Source organism: Hoplias malabaricus, chromosome Y (assembly GCF_029633855.1).
Source record: "Hoplias malabaricus isolate fHopMal1 chromosome Y, fHopMal1.hap1, whole genome shotgun sequence".
In the NCBI taxonomy this organism is placed as follows: domain Eukaryota; kingdom Metazoa; phylum Chordata; class Actinopteri; order Characiformes; family Erythrinidae; genus Hoplias; species Hoplias malabaricus.
The window spans coordinates 10,646,016-10,665,869 of NC_089820.1; the positions used below are offsets into that span (position 1 = coordinate 10,646,016).

A 19,854-nucleotide genomic window follows, 5' to 3' on the forward strand; every position below is an offset into this window, starting at 1 on the left:
CAGGTGTCTGCGTGCACTGTTAGGTTGTGCCTAGCTGAACTCCACTTTGCTGAAAACCCTTTACTTGACCCACACTCATGGGGATATGAGGCTCACGCAGTCGGACATACTCAAATTCTCATCTTGTGCTCTTTCGCGTAGGTGTACTTTTGAAACTTGGCCACCTGCATGAGCTTTGCGACTGGGGAGGAGGGAAATGGGGCAGACAAGTCTTTCCAGTGCTTTGAACCTATATTGCTGTTGCCAATTTAAAGGCTTACAGGTTGGTATTACAGATTGCTAAAATATGTAAAAAATAATTTTTTGAAGCAAATTTAAAATCATGTTGGAGAAAACTGAAAATTTGGTTTCTCACCTTAGATCCTAAAGGAGAAAAAAAAATAAAAGAAACATCAAACTCCTCCATTTCTCACCTCCTGTCTTGCCATCTGAGTCCCTCTTCTTCTTGCGGATGCGGTATTGCTCTGAGTAGTCCACCACTTCGGTGCGGGCTTTGCGACCATCCGGCGAGGGTGTGAAAAATTTGGTGAGGGCATCGATCAGACCCTTTGTTTTCTTATTGAACCGCAGGCCACCCTGGCCGGAGTCGTCATCTCGGTTTGAGAAAAGCAGGCTGTCATCACCAGGGTAACCCTCACATGATGAACTAGAGGAAGAATGTGGGGAGGAGGAGCCTTGAGAACACTGATCCCCAGCACCACGCCTCCGCCGTCCACGCCCACCTCCCCGCAGCTTCTTAAAGGGGCGACCCGGTCTGTGGATATGAGATTTACAATTGCATGCTGATGTTCTGAATGAATACTTTTGCCCTCTACAGAAAACATTTTTAAACATTAATTAGCAATAATATATATAAAATAGTAATAAGTAATTATAATTAATTTACTGAATTTAACATTTTTGGAAACAAATCATGATAACAACCATAATATTAACTGAACTAAAATCTTTACATTACCTGCCCTTCGGTCGCCCTAGCGGTGCATTGTATCGCCGTTTGATTTGTGCTGCTTTTTCATGCAAAAGCTTTTTTCCCTTTTTCCTTGGGCTGCAGATCTGACAGATCCACATACCTGTGGAAGGGGGAGGGGGGTAGTGAAATATGTAACATGGATTACATAGGAGAAGTGTTCATCATGCACTTGAATATAAATGGCACATAAACTTCTTGCTGTGTAGTGGTTTTGTATAGTTCTAGTTAAAGCATGTGACCTCTATTGGTTTAAGTCGTAACTCTATATTTGTACGAGGTGTAAATAAACACTAAATATGACGGAGTATGTCAGTACTGTCAGATCAAAACTTATATTTGTGTATATTTTTTTATTATTTCTAATTCATCTCTTTTATCCTATTTTGTTTTCAGTTTATTTTCCAAGTATTTTAAAGGGTGCATTAGTACTTTACACGTGGTCTGTGTTTACTGAGGTTTGTGTTCACTACGCTTTCCCCACATGGTCACGTTTCTCCTTGAAAGCACATCTATATATTTCTTTTGTTCAAACTTTTATCCTTCCCTGACATCCACACCATGTCTGAGGAAATTTTCACCATGAATTTGCTGCTGTCTGCAGTCTCTATAAATGTGGATGAGTTCATGTTTCTGAACTTCTTTGATTTAACTTAAACAATGTCCATCTGATTACAAACCAATCACAGTCGTCGCAGCACGTAGTTACATTTCTGGAGAGATGTCAGAATATGCTGTAGGTCCACATCGACACATTGCCTGCGGCGTAGGTTCGAAACAGAACTCTAAATTGGACTTTAGACAAGTTGCTGTGACATGCTGATTCAGTTATGCTATATTTTGCATGCATACGCTTCCCTTAAAAACCAAAGAGACACAGAATTTCTTCTTAAAGACTATAAAATTGCAAAAGGTTCTTCCACAGAGTAGTGCTATGTCACTGATGTTGCACTGGTCATTATAAATGTCATTTTGCTTTTGTTTCTATTGTTTAACGGCATTAATATGTACGCATTTCCCTGTACTATTTTTATACTGTTTATAATTAATAACAGTGATATAGTGGCATGTGAAACTTTGTATGAAAGAATATGGTAGCAAGAGGGAACAGCTGCTTCCTATACCTTTTGGCATTCGCGTCAGTGGTGGGTCACAGCACTCCATGTGAAAACCTCGATCACAGGAGTCACAGAACAACATGTTTTCCTGTATAGAAATAGACAAACAGAAGGTTTACATCTGGAATTTCCCTCCAACAATACAATCTATAAAACATGAAGTATATGCTCCATTTAAAACATATGCACAAAATTTAACCAAACTGAGCAAACAGGCAACTGTACAGAAAACGGAAATAAATAAAAAGATGAACAAAACACACTGCATTTTTCCCCTGGTCCTGGCAGCTGCTGCAGGTTTTGCATTCAATGCACTGCCACCACAGAGCCTTGACCCGCGCTGTCAGCTCTGGCGAAAACTTCAGACAGGATGGGTGGCCTACAAAGAAGAAAAAAAAAGCAGGGGGTTGGGGGGGGGGGGGGGGTAAAAAAAAAATGAAGCAAAATATTCCAATGCTAAAAGAAATTGAAATTAACTTTAAGCATACTGTACTGCATTAACACTAATCAGTCTGTACAATCAATCCAATACTGCCCATTTTCATTTCCAATTGTCCCTAAAGCACACAATAGTCTAAACCTTGTAGTCATTATTTTAAGAACACAGGGTAATGAGAAGTATCACTTACATCATTAGAGGGACCAGCAACAAAAACACTAGACATCCAGTATCATTACATTTTTAGACGTCAAGCATTGAGATTGCCCACTACAATCCCTTATGTTGTAAAAATAATAAATTGCAAAATGAATGATTCATTATGATTGTTTTAACGTTTTTTTTTTTACAGATATGCTAGGCACAGACAGATCTGTGGAACATCTTTGCAAACATTCTCTTCATTTGGAAAAGCTGGACTCTATGTTGAAACACGTCATGGGGTGTGGGTGTAGGAATTCATTAATGGCAGCGGACGAAAGCATTTTAAAGGCCACTTCAGTGACCTTCAAAAAACCCAATCAGTAACTGAAGTAGGCTCAATTTAATAGCACCGTTTTGGGACAGCTACACAAATTGTCATTGGACAACAAAAATAACAGTTAACACTGTTATATTGTTATATATATACTGTTAATACTGTTATTATAAATAAATCATTTACAATGGTTGATCTGATCTAGAGCCATTTCTAAATGTTGCTCAGTTACTTATTGGGGCATTCAGTTCATGACATTTGTTGTTAAACCTCTACAGCAGTGAAACTAATTAGTAGTGCTGAGCGATGAGCGCAAATCAATATCACAATTAACTGTACATTTTACTACGATTACGATTAATGAACAAGTATTTTGTTTTTGTATTTTTGACCCTCATAGTTCAGTGATGAGGCTTGTACTGTAAATATGCTCCAGTGTTAAATATGGGATATTTCTCCTTAGGTTGCTGGGAGCTTGTTGTTACATTTGATTTCATTTTGTTCAGTGTCTTAATTATAGTCAAACACATCATGTCTAAACCTCAGACGCTGTGTTTTTCTTTGGTACTAGCTGCTCAAGTCGCTTGGTCTACATTGGTGTTTAGGTTGCATCCATGTAGCAGATGGGGCAGAATCATGTGACTGCAGCTTGGTGGCGTGATTTTTAAAAGGGACAGTACATGAACACAGTGGGGACATAGCAGAATAAAAATAATCTATACAATCAATATAGACAAGTTTATGCGCTTGTATATCGTGTGCAGAAGAAACATTTCCTGTGCCGTTCTAACATGCGCTGACTCGGACATTACCCGAAACATTTACTAGGGCCAAGGAGAATAAAATGAAAGTAAGGTCGAGGACAAATGTTGCGAGTGGTGGTGTTCACCCATACAGCTCTTCCAGGTAAAACACTGGAACATTTCAGGATTACCATGCATGTAGGGCATATTTTACCTACTACTAAATAATGTGTTTTTGAATGCAGGAATGAAACGTGAAATTTGTGGGACCTGTTCAGATGTTGTTAACCAGTAAAAACCATAAAGTCTAAAACTCACCACTGTTGCCACAGTCAGCACAGGAAATGAGCTCCTCTGGTTTTTTGTCCCGGTTCTGCTCTTTGGTCCCCAGACAGAAACTACAGATGGGGATGGGCTCGGCCACAGGCTGGAAGGAACAAAAGAGACAGAACGATGAAAAGGGAGCAGAAACAAACATGCAGAAGCTGAACAGGCACATTGTGGGCATTAAGCAGACAGAGCAGGGTGCCAATAGATCTATAAACACTGACTACTAACATCCCAGTCAGACTAAATTACTCCAAACTGAGTAGAGTTTGTTAAGAGTGTAAATCACTTTCATACAGCTTCAAACTCCTGCTGGGGCTTCCATTCATGTGCTATTCAATATTTAGTCCAGTCCATGGAATAAAGCTAAACAATGTATTTTCACAAAATTCTGACAACTATTGAATGTGGCATTTCTCAATTACAAAATATTAAAAAGAAAAAAACAAATGCAGGGATACACAAAATGGATACAATATAACAATACAATGATAAGCATTAGAAAATTAAAAACGATTTCTATAGATTTCATTGTGAAATTTGGGCATTGTAAACAGTAGCTGGCAGATAAATATATAGACAAAATTCTGCTTCAGCAGTCAGAGTATGTTTTTTCTCTTGAGAGGGTGGATTTAGTGTGATGGCCCACATAAAAAATCAACTTAAGGCAACTTTGGCCTTAAATATTCCTTTAAGTATAGGGCCAAGAGTACAGTCAAAAGTGGGTAAAATAAGAGCTTGCGTGTGTTTAGAAGTAAAGTCCCGCAGCCAGTTGCACCTGCAAAGTTAAGATGGCAACTTTGCACCAGCAAAGTTAGGATGAAGAATTTCAATAGCAACACAGAGACTTGAGCTACATATCAACTAGTAGTGCATGAATGGCAGGAAGTTCCAAACATTGTCGTATCAAATTTTTTTATTTAGTTATTTTTGCAGAGAGTTTAAAATAAGAGATTCCAAAGTGCCCATATGTTGTGTGTGTTCATTCTGTCCTGCTGCCACTTGAAAGGTTTATGATATTTAAACGGGGATATTCACACACATTTTAATAATTCTATCAATTAACTGTCAGCAACATTAGCAAAGCTGCGACAAACAACATCACTATTTCTATTTGAGAGAAGTTTACATCATACTCAAACCAAGCTGAGAATTATACACACAGTCCAATGAGTATGTAAGTAAATAGGGATCAATACATAAATGGTATTTAATTTTGAATGTTGGCCTTTTTCCAGGTTTTTCATGCACCTTTTCATAATTTGCAAAAACTTGGAAAACCCACTTATGTCCATGTACCTACCTCTTTTTCTTTATTAATCCCCATGTACTACCTTAAACACAGATTATATTAAATCAAGCTGATGTTTTGATATGAAGTGTTGTTAATGTAAACCACCCACTCAGATCTTTCTCGTCCATTGTTTCAATGCCATCCCTGATCACGGGGGCCTACGTCATCTAAAGTTTATTTGCAAAAGTACAGTGGGTGGAAACATGACTCATCTAGCTAATCTTTTCTGCCGATATTTCTTTATTATGCAAAACATTTACAAATGTTTTGGATGGAAACCCAGCTATAGAGCGATAAACAGAGTTAAACACTACTTTTCATTCAAACAGATTTACTATGGCAGACCTTAGACGTAGTGTAGGGTATGTGTAAATTTAAATTATAAGAGTATATTGAAACTATTTTACTTTGTGCATCTATTTAAATGTTAGCAGCTCTCAAACTATAATATAACAGTAGTTAACATTCAAAGTAGGTTATGACAGAACTTGCGTTTAGTTGGTACAATCGGCTACTAAGAGTATGGTTATGCGTGAAATGTATTTGCAGTGTATTTGCAAACAAGTTTATAGGAATTTCTGTCTTGTTAGTACTGATTAGTAAACAGGTCCAGACATGAGTAAGAAAAAAAAAGCAGTGCATGCATGCACACCAGGTCATTGGACAGAAGGGAGTCTGTCTGTGTGTGTGTGTGTGTGTGTGTGTTTGTGTGTGTATATCATGTTGGTGGATAAAGGGGCAGGTGTGCATGAGTTCATGTGTGTGCGCGCTAAACAGGTCCAGGCAGGGAAGAGACAGGCCACAGTGTGTGATTTAGCCGGCTCATTTCTCTGACTTCAGAATCTTTTATTCACTCTCCGCACACACACACAGAAGAAAAGTCGTTGCAAAGACAAGTACATCATGACTAAATTTAAATATTTAGCACTACAATAAAAGAGTGGTAAATATATAAATATAGGTTATCCTAATAAAATAAATTGTCAGCACGCAAAGAAAACGACAAGCAACAGAGTTACAGCTTTTTATGCAGCGAAAACACACCTTGAGTTCATAATACTATAAAAATACTCCACCTTGTAACTAGGGCTGTCCCGAATACCATTTTTGGGGCTTCAGAGCATAGGGCAGGATATTCGAAGAATATTAGAATATTCAGGGAGTGGGGTGCTGTGTGTTCTTGTCATTAACAAAATCCACTTCCAACCGTTGCTTTAATATCCCTCTCTCCAGGCCACGCTGTGGCTCACAGCATGGCTTCGCTTGCTACCTATGCTCACTAACCTGCTAACTAAGGACACAGTATACACAATTTAACCAGTTTGAGCAGCAGCGTTCTAATTTCAGGCACAATTCTGATAAAATATACTGTGGTGTTGCATCGCTTCGTTGTGTGTGTTTTTTTAGCATGTTAGGCTGTTTTGTAAGTTTTAGAGTTCATTTGCACAAAGACTTATGTTGATGAGCCTGAATATGGGTGAAGTGCGAAAAGCACTTACACCTGAATGTGGTGGAGCATTGCCTTTATCAATAACTACATTTATCCAAAAAACTGATTAGAATCCGAATACATACCTAATGAACAAATATCGGAATACCCGAATATTTGGAGCCTGCCCTACTGTTCAGAAAATCAGTGCTCAGCACCCACTTTAAAATTAACGCTGCACTGCGGCTCCCAGCATGGCTCCATCGCTGAGTCACTGGCTAACTTGTGCATACAGGGTGCCACAAAGGGCACAGTGTACACAAATAAACCAAAGCTTCGTGGAGGTGTTCTAATTTGAGATGTAAAGCTGATAAAATTAATTGTAGCTTTGACATGCTTCGTTGTAAGTAGGTTGCCGTAGCCTATTAGGCTGTGTTGAAGAGTTTTATGTTAAGTGTTAATCGCCACATTCATTGAGAAAAAAAAAATTAAAAAAAAAAAATCCAAATCTCAGATTTATAAACCGAATTCCTACCCAACGAACTTATATCGAAATAGTGAATTTGTGTGGCCAGCCCTACTTGTAACCAACATTACTTACAGAACAGCGGATTTTAAAACGTTGCATGACAGTTTATACCAGCTCTAGGAGTAATATACAAATGGTGGGGTTTTATTCTTTATAAAGACTAAAAACAGCTAAGCACAGATGTACACGTCTCTGCGGTTATTGTTTGCGCTGCTGTTTGTATAGATTCACAAAGAAAAAAAAACATGTAAAAATGGGTCATGGATATGAAAATTCTCTCAGTGCTGTCTCTACACACTGCAGTGGGAGCTGGAGATTAGGAGAATAGAACATATGGCACTTCTCCACCGCACAGAACCTGCAAGACTCTACTCGACTCTGCACGGTTCTTTTGCTTTTCCACTGGCCAAATCTGGTCCCTGGAACCGGGTAGGTTTTCAGTCCCAGCTCAGTCCAGGAATCCAACCGTGCCGAGTAGGTACTAAATGGTGACGTGTAAACCCTGCAGAGTGCTGATTGGCCAGGTCCACGTCAATCACCACAAAACGCAAAGCTCATTCAAATCCAGCACAATCTCACTACTTGTAAAATCTCTTAAAATTACAGCAGCATATTAATTTTTAATCAAACTCACTTTACCTCAAGGTGTTTTGAAGAGGTTTATATGCTCCTTGGGTCGGTGGCCGAAGAAAATGTCCAGTGAAAGCAGAACGTGCAACAAGGAAAAATGAGAAATGGGGTTGGAGCCATTTTCAGTCCAAAAAATAAAAACAACACGCAAATGAGTGAACAGCGGCTAACTTTCCCGCTTTCATTGTTGCGGTTTTTGAAAAGCCAGTGAGTCGGTTAGAGCCGGACACATGCGACAATAGTTGCGGCTATGTTCCGATTTAAATGGTTCAGAAACTGTGCTAGCGGTAGTGTGCGCCAGTGTTGCATCATTTAAGGTGGAATGGAAAATTAGAAAACAGTTGGAATAAAGGCTGTAACGGCGTGTTTTGTGGCTCACTATGTTCTGCTACAGGTAATACTCGTTATTTGGGGACATGTGCGTCCAACACCATGTAATATATTTTAGTTTTACCGTTTAATCTGTCCACTAAAGAGGTGAAGGTGCAAGCACCTATATTTACTATCTGTGCTCTGTTCTCATTGGCCATTGAAGGGACTCATTCAGCCTTGAGTTGATGGAGAGTTTACACTATGCGACTACTTCCAAAGTCAGGTTGAAAACATCAAATGTTTGACATGCTGCAACTGGTCCAAAACGTGATTATGGGGCAAAAATATTTAGAATCCGGCTAAAAGTCGTGTTAGTGTAACCCCAGCTTAAGGAATGCCGAAGAAAACTGACTTCATTCAAGCAACCACAAAGAAGCACGCTAACACAGGTCAGCAGCAGTCCTTAAAATGCATTTCACAGTCGTGACAAAAATCCCCATGACAGTGTACAAAGCTGTTCAGTCACCCTAGACTATGTCTTTCTATTTGTACTTGTTACTGCATGGTGGAAATATTTATTTTTTCATGGCAGTGAAACTTTAAAATGATTTATGTGCAGTTAATATAAAGTAAATATTGTTCATTCAAGCTTATTATATCTTATTAGCCATACAGAACACTGCTTTAACTAAATAAAATCTGTAAACATAGCAAGATAACTTTCTGGATTTATAGGCACCTATCTAGTAATTAAGATTAAGAGTTGGTATCGGTGCTCGGTATCGGCAGATACTTGAACATGAAATATCAGCAGGTAAAAAGTGGTATTGGTACATCCCTATTTAAAAATTCATTTTGAAAATGATGAGGAAAAAGGTGAAAAAATGAGAAGAAAATGTAGAAAACAGTGAGAGAATGAAGGCTGATACTTTTAGAAAAGGGTAAATAGGCAGAGAGAGAGCCAGAGAGAAAGAGAATGACACTTACTGTCCTTGTCTCAGCTTCAGTCAAGGTTCTCATTAACATGAGTAACCATCTCTTTCTCTCTTTTTGCTTTTTACTCACACATTTCCTTGTTTCCATTTGTCTACCTGCTTGCTAACCTTTTACGTAAAGCTATACCCTAACACCTCAATACATAGTGTGCTCATCTTTGTAGAATGTATTTTGCATAATGTGGGCATTCTGAGAAAACAACAACAAATGGTTATTATTTAATTTGAATAGCTCTAAAGCACAAAGTTGTGTTAATTTTGACATTAACTATAGAGGGAGGCATATCAAAATGACAATATGTTGTAATGCAGTTCACAAGACTGGTATTTTATACTCTTCCATCACTTACACATGCGCACAGAATGAGTGGAAAATGGACACGTCTACAGTAAGACTTAAAACCTCACGTATGTGAAATACAGCCTTAGTCACACTGAACCATTTGGATGAGGTTATGGCCTTTTCCACACACCCCCCCCCCTTCTTGTTTTGGCCTTAGAACAGTTTTCATTTTAACTGCAGGGTTGTCTTCGTGTGTGGCATCTGACATTGCTCAAAACACAAGTAAATTACACATCTAACCACACTTCTTTCACATAGCCAGTGCTTTCTTTCATTTTTCTACTTCTGTTAAAAGGAGCTGCACAGATTTCTAACTCATCCCCAAAGTGGACATGTAGTAGAGGTGGGAAGGTATGCTAGCATTATAGTGAACAACACTGCGACTTTTGCCTCTTGACAGAAATAATATCCACCATAGACAGCACTATGCAAATATCAAATATGTATATCCTTCACCTTTCACTCAACATTCCTTGAAAGAAAACATACTCATCTTTCAGCAGGTATTTCAGAGGAAATTCAAAATAATCCTACACTCAGTTTGCTACTGAGATCTCTCAGGTCATGAAAAGCACAAAATACAACCAAATTCTAAAACAGAACTCTTGAACAAAAGGGCAGCACAGTGGTGCAGCAGGTAGTGTCGCAGTCTCACAACTCCAGAGACCTGGAGTTTGTGGGTTCAAGTCTTGCTCAGGGTGACTGTCTGTGAGGAGTTTGGTGTGTTCTCCGCATGTTTGCATGGGTTTCCTCCCATGGTCCAAAAAACACTTTGGTAGGTGGATTGGCAACTCAAAAAAATAGATAAATAAATAAAAAAGTAAAAAAAAAAAAAAAGTGTGAATGTGTATGTTGACCTGTGAAGGGCTGGCACCCCCTCCGGGGTGTATTCCTGCCTTGCGCCTGATGATTCCAGGTAGGTTCCAGACCAATCACGACCCTGAACTGGATAAGCGGTTACAGACAAATACTGAATTAACTCTTGAACAAGACCAACATGAAGAAAGAAAACTATTATAAATCAAAAGTAGGACATGAGAAGTACTGAAAAAAAATACATATTTTATATTTAGTTGCTGAGACTTCCTGGTTATAGTATATGAAATATTCAACATTTTTGGTAAAATGATAAATGCTACTAATAATAATAGAATACAATTAGGGCTGCAACAACTAATCGATTAAATCGATTAAAATTGATTGTTAAAATAGTTGGCAACTAATTTAATAATCGATTAGTTGGGTCTAAGCTATTATACACATAGGTACAGTTGCTACACGTGACGAACTCTGGAAGAAGGGTTTGAAAAATGGCGGAGGCGGTCACAGCAGAGGATAATGTTAGCACAAGCTGAGAGAAAAATGTACGACCCAAGTCATCAAAAGTATGGGAGCACTTTATATTAATGCTTTCAAGGAACAGCGTTAGGTGCAAAATGTTCTCGCTGATCTCGCATGGCACAGCAGCACACCATCACTGCATGAGGGCCTGAAAATGAAGCCTGTTGGAGCTATGTGTGAAAGAGATTAAGTATAGTAAGTTAATTCTAATTTTTCTCTCACTAAAATGTTACTAGAGACTCCTAGAGTAGTTAAACAACATTTGTTTTTCTTAGTACATTGATATTACACTCGCGTTTAGCGAACAAGCTTTAGCATCCCCCCGAGTTTTCTCTTCCACCTTAAATGTGTCAATGCTCGACCAGCAGTTCCAAAACAAGCCGTAGTTTTAGTCAAGCTAACGTTTGCGATGTTAGTTTTTCTCTCACTCAATGTCACTAGAGCCTGCTAGAATAGTTAAACGAGATGTCTCATTTTTAGTAAATTTATATCACTCTTGTATTTAGCGAGTTTTCCGTTCCACCTTAAATGTGGCGGCAGTTACATTCAGAGTTAAAAAAAAATCCAAACATTTTTTAAAATAATATATTTAAAGCCTTTTTCAAGGTCATTTCTGACTGGCATTGCGTGTTAGTGTTTGAGTATCACAGCCAAGTGTGTATTACATTACATACACTGTGTTAAATATTGATAAATATAAAATTAATGTAATGGTTCGGTTAATACTTCATGTAAACGCTAATTTTTAATAATGGTAGGTTGTGTGTTCCTTATAAAATTACAACATTAGTTCTCTAAAATCTTAAATATCTTAACGATATCTGATCATATGTGTTAGTTGAAATTCCCTTTTATTCTCAGCACATGGCAGCATCACCCAATATCCATTTATGTAATTTCAATTTGCCTGCATTGTTGTCTGCATTTTAGATCAGTAGTTATTAACTTAAAAAAGGTGTATGTTCATATCTACACTTTCTTTCTCACCTCAGATAAAAACAGCCCAGCATTGCTGACTAGGTTTTAAAGAAGATCTGCACACTACAGCAAGCAGCTGTTCTCACTGATGGTATCCTGAATATGCTAGTAACAGACAGGAAACCAAATTTGGCTTGTCTTCCGTTTTATCCGATTAAGAAACGATTAATCGAAAAAATAATCGACACATTAATCGATTATCAAAATAATCATTAGTTGCAGCCCTAAATACAATTCATATCATGTAGACAGAGATTGTGATTCCCTCAGTGTGTTAAGACGGCCTCACTGTCAAGATTCTACTAGTTGCATTATAATTGGCTATCTGCATATATACATTTCCATATATCGTTTGGTACCAGTCCAGCATTCCTCTTTCTACACATCATACCAAAACAATTTGTGATTAGTCCTTCGCAAAAATCTATTTTCCTGTAGGAGGCAGTTCTTGGCCATGTTAAGGGAGAAAGACACGCAATGTGAGAATACGAAAATCATAACATGATAAGTTTTGAATAAACCAGAATATTGTCAATGTGACACACAATAGCATGGCCTTGTGCAACAGTCTCCAAATGCATGTGAGGAAATTACACCCTTATGGTGCAATATATATGATGTTGGCCCTGTTTATGGGATGTACTGCATCCTCCCAGTATAATCAATTTATTATGTGGATTCTACATCAAATTTGTCCAGCTTTTCATTTTCATTAAGATGGCCCAGGTGGACCTGAATTCCATTTTTGACCAAGGCAAATTGTTATTTAAGTAAATCACTATATAACATATCACGGTGTATAACGGGTCAGTCGCTTGATGAGGAAGAGATTTGAACTAACTTTAAAACCCAGCTTTTATACCCACTGAAGTTCAGCATGACTATCACAAACTGCAAGAATCTGTGCCATTGTTCTGATGTGAAACCAAACAATGAGTTATGCATCAAAACAGTGCTAGACCTCATCTTTAGAATGTCAGTACAAGGCTTTATTTAATGCTGTAATTTGAAACAGTGGGGTCTAAAAATGCAAAGAAAAGCAAAATGTGTTTCACATCTTGACAAACAAGGATGCTAATCGGTTTATGCTCCTGAAGGCATAAGAGTGTGTGTACATGTGGAAGAGTGTGAGAGATAAGTGGGACACGGTACATTAAATGTTAGCACATTCTGACGGAGATTTGAGTCCTACAGACGTTTCTACTCATTCAGCGGCTCTCAGACAACAGAGCGTAACCTACACAACTAACATCAGGAAGTAATGAGCCAGTGAATGGGTGGTGTGTGTGATCATGTGTTCAACTGTCAGCATCAAATCTATCATAGAGCATGGGTTCATCTAAAGGTCTTCGCTGTGTGAGCGCATGTTATAGGCTCATTCTGACAATGTGTGTGTACATGAGACAGAATAAAACAAAGCATTATGTGACAAGCTAGGGCCACTTACTGACTCTATAATATCAGCCATAATAAATGCATCTGTGGGCAACTACTGATGAAAATTCTTCCAAATTAGCATTCATGTTTAAATTTTTCATAAGAATTTTTGTTCTAATTTGAGTCAAAAGTAACAATAACTCAGATATCTGCATAAACTTTGGGAGAATGGGAACATAAAAATAATTTTGGACATTTCTGACTGGTAATACAACCAACAATAACCACCACCACCACCACCACGACTTCTTTCACCATATTCAGCAATATGACATCCCAAAGATGTTAAATAACCTGCAAAGGGTCTAGAGATGCAATAGTGCATAAACACTCTTTGGTGTCTTGGTTGTCAGGCGACCCTAAGGCCAATCCTGATCCAATCTGACCCTGAAATGGCCATGGTGTAGCAAGTGGACAAGATTCGCACAGGGCACATAATCAATGCACAGAGTCATTCTGTATTCAGCTCTTCTCTAACCTCAGCCCTCTTTCACCTTGAGCCAGAGTAAGAAAATGAAAAGAGGACAAGAACAGCAGCAGTGGCTGCTGGCTAGGAGCTGCTGAGCATACGTACAAGCAGCGTCAGCAATTAAACGGCTAACAAGACCAGAGGGACAAACCTCACACAAGCTAAAAAACAAAAATATTTTATTATTTAGTGATAAGGCAAAAAATTGTTTTACTTTGTACTGTGAGCATCATCACCATGATTCCATTATACAAAATATGATATTACTAATTTTCTAGGAAAAACGGAAAATCATAGATTTGTTTGCATTCAGCCACAAGAACATTAGTGAGGTGAAGCAATGACGTTGGATGATTAGATCTGGGTGACAAACACCACTTCCCAGAATGCAGTTATACTGCTCCACAGACAAATGCATCTGGGATTCATGTTGTGTATGCGGATCTATCCAACACTCTAGCAGACACTTGCCATCAAGCATGGACACCTTAAACACATGAGCAGTTGATTCAAAGCCTCGCTATACATTTCGTGGTGTTCTAAGGAGCGCATACTAGCTGTGTGTGAAATTAAACGTCTGTGTCCACAAAAATAGCCCGATCACATAAGACTGCAATGTGCATACAACTGTAGCCTACAGGTTGTAAACGTAAATTGGCGCCAAGTCCTGATTTTCTCACGTCCGAAGGTTGACCCTGACAAAAAGGGGCCACAGGAACTGCATTTTCAATCCTGAAACGCCTGCAGCTGTGAAAGGGCAAATGAGGGGTTACAACTGCTCCCAATGCTGACTCTTACATCATTAGCTGGAACCCCACCCTCTTAATGTGTCTCCCACACAGACATATACGCCTGCTACCATTCCCAAAAGCAATGAGATGTCCAATCTATGTATCCATGACCTCTGTTTGACTCGGTCCCCCCCCCCCTTCGCTCCCCACATGTGCCCTGGCAGTGAACCCCTATCAGAGATGGAGAGTGTGAGCGAAAGTGTGACTGGGTGATCAGGCTTGAATGGAGAAGTGTGACACAGTAATTCGGCTGTTGAGTACACTAATCGTTCTGCACTGAGCTGAGGTCAAAGCATGTGCTTATCCATTTGTTTTGCCTTTTATCGTCTTCTCCACTTGTGTCTGCCTGAAAGTGCATGAAAAGGCATATGGTACACTTAGTAGGTAGATAGCAGCCAGCAGGGTTTGGCAATATGATACTGTATAATAATTGTTATAAATAACATCACATTTCACTGTAGACACACTGTGGATATTGTCAGGACTTCAGGAAAAGCTTTTTCAAACATCACTGAAAAGAGCATACTTCATTTTGTTTAAATAAATTGTGAGGCATAACATTTTAAACATTGAAGATAAAAATCATTATTATAATTATAAACTTGATAACATTTTAAATGCATTAATGAGATTTTGGAATTATGGCAGAAAAGGTTCATTCCTGAGTATTCTCAAATCCTAAGTGTACATATACTAACTGCATTTGTAGCAATAAAGCAGCAACTCTATTCATGTTTAGTTTCTTATAAGTCCAGATGATTGTATACATTACATTAGGAATCAGACATCAGTTTGTTGTCCGTTTGTGGTATTACTAGTTTTGCAGTATACTGTATCACTACAATACTGATATCAGGACTGATATATATGTAAATATACACTGAATAATAATTGAATAAGCAATATGTCTTGAACCCTAGAAAGCATATCAATATCAAATGGTATGGGTGTTGATATTGTGTCACCAGAAAATGCTGGACACAAAAAAATAATCTAATGAAGCTGGGGTAGTAGACTGCCCGCAACTTCACCACAAGCAGACCTTGAACTGAACAAAATTGTACAATCTGCAACTTCTTTTAAGGGCAAAAAGCTGCTAAAAACTGTAGAGGTAGTAAGCCAAAATGTAAGTCTTTGAATTTTTTTGATTGTTTAAGGGATACTTTCATATAGTGGCAGAAACACAGGCAAATTTTAGATTTGTTTAATCTTAGCTGATGAAACATATTTGTGGATGTGGGAGGGAATATATTCATTTGATTTTTTTCAATGAACAACTGCTTTAAAGCCTGGAGCTCTGAAGCTCCTGATCAAAACACAGACTAAAGTAGTCCACCTCATAATGAACACTACACATAGCATCACAATGACAGCAGACACCCTGCAGCCCACATCCTCATTGCCATGGCCCAGATTTGACATGATAAGAGCATGCATCTTGAGTGTGCATATTCTTGTGTGTTTGTTTTGCCTCTAGGGAGCAGAACATAAGGCAGGGCTGCTGTTTATCGGGTTACAAAAGTGGGTGTGTACTGGGCTTCTCTTGTCGCCTGCGAGTCTGCCAACGCCTTCTTTCTTTCTATTTCTCTCTGAGCTTAGCAAGAGAGAGCACATACACACTTGGGTTGCATAATCAACAGTTCAATGCTTTTTCAAACCACATGGTAAACAATTATTTCTTGAATTAGTCTATGTTGGTAAACAATATAATTACTTAACGTTCAATATCTTATTCTCTATTTAAAACAAACTAATGTTAAATGTTAAAGAAAAATAAGTCAAATACTTCCAAGTATTTATGTAAATAATCTAATACTAGATGGTAATTTAAAGCTACTACAATTAAACAGTCAAACTTTCACAAATTTCAATAAGCGTGCAATTTGTGGAAGATATCCAATTGCTAATTATCTGACCAACATTTGCAACTGTGAATTTAATACAATTATATTATCCATTTTTTTCCATTAGATTTTAAATAGCAAGACACTCTAGAGGTCTATTAAGGACTGACACCACACTTAGTATCAATATCAAAGTAACAATTCTGGCATTGTGACAACTGTATTAATGTACCTCCTAACAAAGGTGCCATATGCCGAACACAGTTCCATCTCAATGACACACTCCTTTTTCATCTTTCTAGGTCTCACATTGTCTCACTCTCTTTTCTGTAACTACACTCTCTGACAGTGAGCAGTCCTGCAGCTGGTGGCCAGCTTCAGCAGGATGTGAATAATCACGTGACCCTCCTCACCACCACCACCTCTCGTCTTTCCCCTCTTCCTTTCCTTCTTTCTCTTAGTTTCCATGCTCCAGCCCCACCAGTGTTTCAGCTGCAAGAAGTGACTAGAAAACAGGCCTGGCAGCCACCTTTGCCTCAAAGCTTAGCTGCCTTTTTCTCTCTTTCTTTTTGCCACTACCTGCCTAACCGGACCACTCTACAAAAACCACACAACACCACAAAATACCCCCCCCCCCACCAACACACCATGCATCACCACATAAAAACAGCTCCAGATGCACCGCAACCATACACTGGATAAGAAGTTACAGACAGTAAATGAATAAACGTGAATAAAGGATTATATTTAAATGTGAGTGAATGGGAGTTAGATGTCACATGAAGAAATGCCCTAGCTATATAGAAGTATATTAGAATCTGGCCCCTGATGGCAGCTATTTTAGATGTGTTTTCTTTTAAATTAATTTTAAACTACTATGCAAATCTAAAATAACTGCCAACAAAAGGTGAAACTGACTGACATTAAGGACGATATTTTACCTTGGGGGGTGAGGGTTGATAAACTTTACCATAACAGGACTGAGCCAACATCTGGAACCTTGCTCTAAACTGCTTTTAACAAAAACGTTTGTGTAGTGTTTTTAAGTGTTGAAGACACACATTCTCAAAACCCTGTATCTGGATCATTTACAGTGACTGTAGGCCACATCACAGGTAAGGCTATATTGAAAATGAACAATCTAAAGTACAATTAGGATCTGCAGAGTATGTGAACTGATACCTTAAAGACAAGTCATTCTCTAGAGATGCTGTCAATCAATTTCATCTTTGTTTGTTACTGGCTGTAAAGGCGGAAGTCAAAGCTGGCACAGGAGAATGTGTGAAAAAGAAACTGAAAGTTTCTTAATGATTTAACAACTGTACACCAAGTATTTCTGAATATTTTAAGCTAAGAAGGCGTTCTGTAGAGAAACTTGCTAACTAGAATTTCTTAGTAATAGTCATATTTACTATCCAAATCAACCAGTGCTTCTACATTGGTGAACCTACTTCTGAATTGTTATATATAAATTTTGTATCTTTTACACAGGCTAATATGACAAAGTAAAAAGAATTTAGGCAACATTAAGTCCTTGTTAACTGTATTAGCCCTATTGCTTCAAAAGTAAACTCCAGATGTCAAACATGCCATGCCCAATCAGCTACAATTAACAAACACTACATTTTTCACTCAATTTGAGCTTTAAAGTGAGACTACTTCATCACACACAAGATACAGTCCACAGTGGACTATCTGTTCTAATAGGCAAGGATAAAGTCAAAGTGCAACTGTATTACTGTATAATATTAATGCTTTAAAGTTATTCCACACCTCAACAGTCCAAATTTTAGCTTTAACACAATCTGGGGAAAAAAATGTCAAGTAAATTGAAGGAACTATTGTGAACGAAAAATACGTCTAGAGCAGTGTTGCCCAGTGTGAATGTAAGAAAATGTCCAAAAGCAGGTTTGCTCAGGAAGGCATTATTTAAGTCAATATGGTTATGGTAATGTACAGATTAAAGGAATTAAGAGTATTTTTTTTATCTACAGGAATATCAAAATCATATTGGCATCTGCTTATATTGACTCAAGAGATCTGAAAGATGTTTCACTCAAGATATTTTAGACAAATACTCAATTACATATTTACTACATATTTTTGTGATGCTATCTTTTACATTTTGTACCAGTTTCAAGACTTTATCCATGTTTCTACCTGCTTTTGGCAAAATTCAGATATCAGCAATAAACCACCCTACAGTAGGGAATGCGCGTGTCTTTTTTTTTTTGTGTTTTTAATTCTCCTTACCCGATCCTTCTCATGTGGCAGCAGACGGACAGGAGGCAGTGAGTCGAGTGAGACGCAGCCAGTGCCATCATTTTGTGAACTGCGACTCACAAGCCTAAATAGTGGTCCTGCCTTAGACACTCGTCCATGGGCTACGGCCCTCTTCAGTGCCAGTCGCAGCTGCTGGTGGAAGAGACCTGGTCCCATAGAGCCACTGCCTGAGAGATAGCCAGCAACATCAGCCTGGCACTTCAGAAATCGCTCAATGCTCTTCAGGGATGAGCCTCCTGCCTCGTGGAGCCCATCCAGGGCCCGTTTTATCAGCTTGTTCCAGTCCAGGCCTGGCTTTTTGGAAGAACTGGAGGTGGTACTGCTTCCTCCTCCTCCACCTCCACTACAACTACCACTTCCGCCCCCGCCTCCGCCTGCACTTCCACCTCCACCTCCACCTCCGCTTCCGCCACGAGGCTTAGGAAGAGCCAGGCGGCCTGGATTGTCCGGATCTTTGTAGGAATTCAGGCCTTTATTTGAGACCTTGAGAATGGATCCATCTTTAACGCTGAGCTCAAGGTGCTCCAGAATCGTTTTCCGGTCCAGGCCATGTGACATAGACACAGCATTGCAGATACGCTCCTCTGAAGGCCTTTGCTTCTGTTTCTTGACCTTCCGGATGGCCTCCAGGATCCAGGTGGTGTAGAGCGGATTGGCAAGCTTCACCATGGCTGCAGTCAGTTGTGCACACAAACACTCAAAACAAACACAAATATACAGGAAGCACCCAGAGGCCTCAGCCCTGGAGCTGCCTGTTCTTCACTCTACTCCTCCTGCTCCACGTCCTAGGAGGCTATCCTTTGTCCCTGGGCCGTGTGGCAAGTCTCTCAAAGCCTGAGCAAAAGCAATGAGGGAGGGGGCTGATCACCATAGCATAAGCTTTTTCTTTCCCCCCCCACCAACCCCCCAGCCCCAAAAACAAATCCGGCTACCCCAGCAACCCCCCTCCCTCCACGCTGGGTAGCACGAGAGCAAAGAGAGAATGCCCAACAGCGGCAGGAGTCCAGGACAATTCCAAAGAGCGTAAACTCACACCACGTCTTAGCCTCCAAATCAGTGTGTGCAAGAAGATGTATTATCCAGTAAAGTTAGAATGCATTTTAG

General features: G+C 39.1%; 1 protein-coding gene across 1 annotated transcript in view; it reads right to left on the reverse strand.

The window, feature by feature from the left end:
* The window catches only part of LOC136678103 (histone acetyltransferase KAT6A-like), a 41,136-nt gene extending 21,503 nt beyond the window's left edge, over positions 1-19,633 (reverse strand). Inside the window, exons 1-6 of the mRNA XM_066655946.1 lie at positions 18,721-19,633; positions 4,067-4,175; positions 2,352-2,467; positions 2,095-2,176; positions 959-1,073; positions 414-754 (exon numbers count right to left, since the gene is read on the reverse strand). Coding sequence (XP_066512043.1) covers positions 414-754; positions 959-1,073; positions 2,095-2,176; positions 2,352-2,467; positions 4,067-4,175; positions 18,721-19,419 — 1,462 coding nt within the window. The 5' untranslated portion in view covers positions 19,420-19,633. The remainder of the gene's footprint in view (positions 1-413; positions 755-958; positions 1,074-2,094; positions 2,177-2,351; positions 2,468-4,066; positions 4,176-18,720) is intronic.
* Between the last annotated feature and the right edge of the window lie 221 nt (positions 19,634-19,854).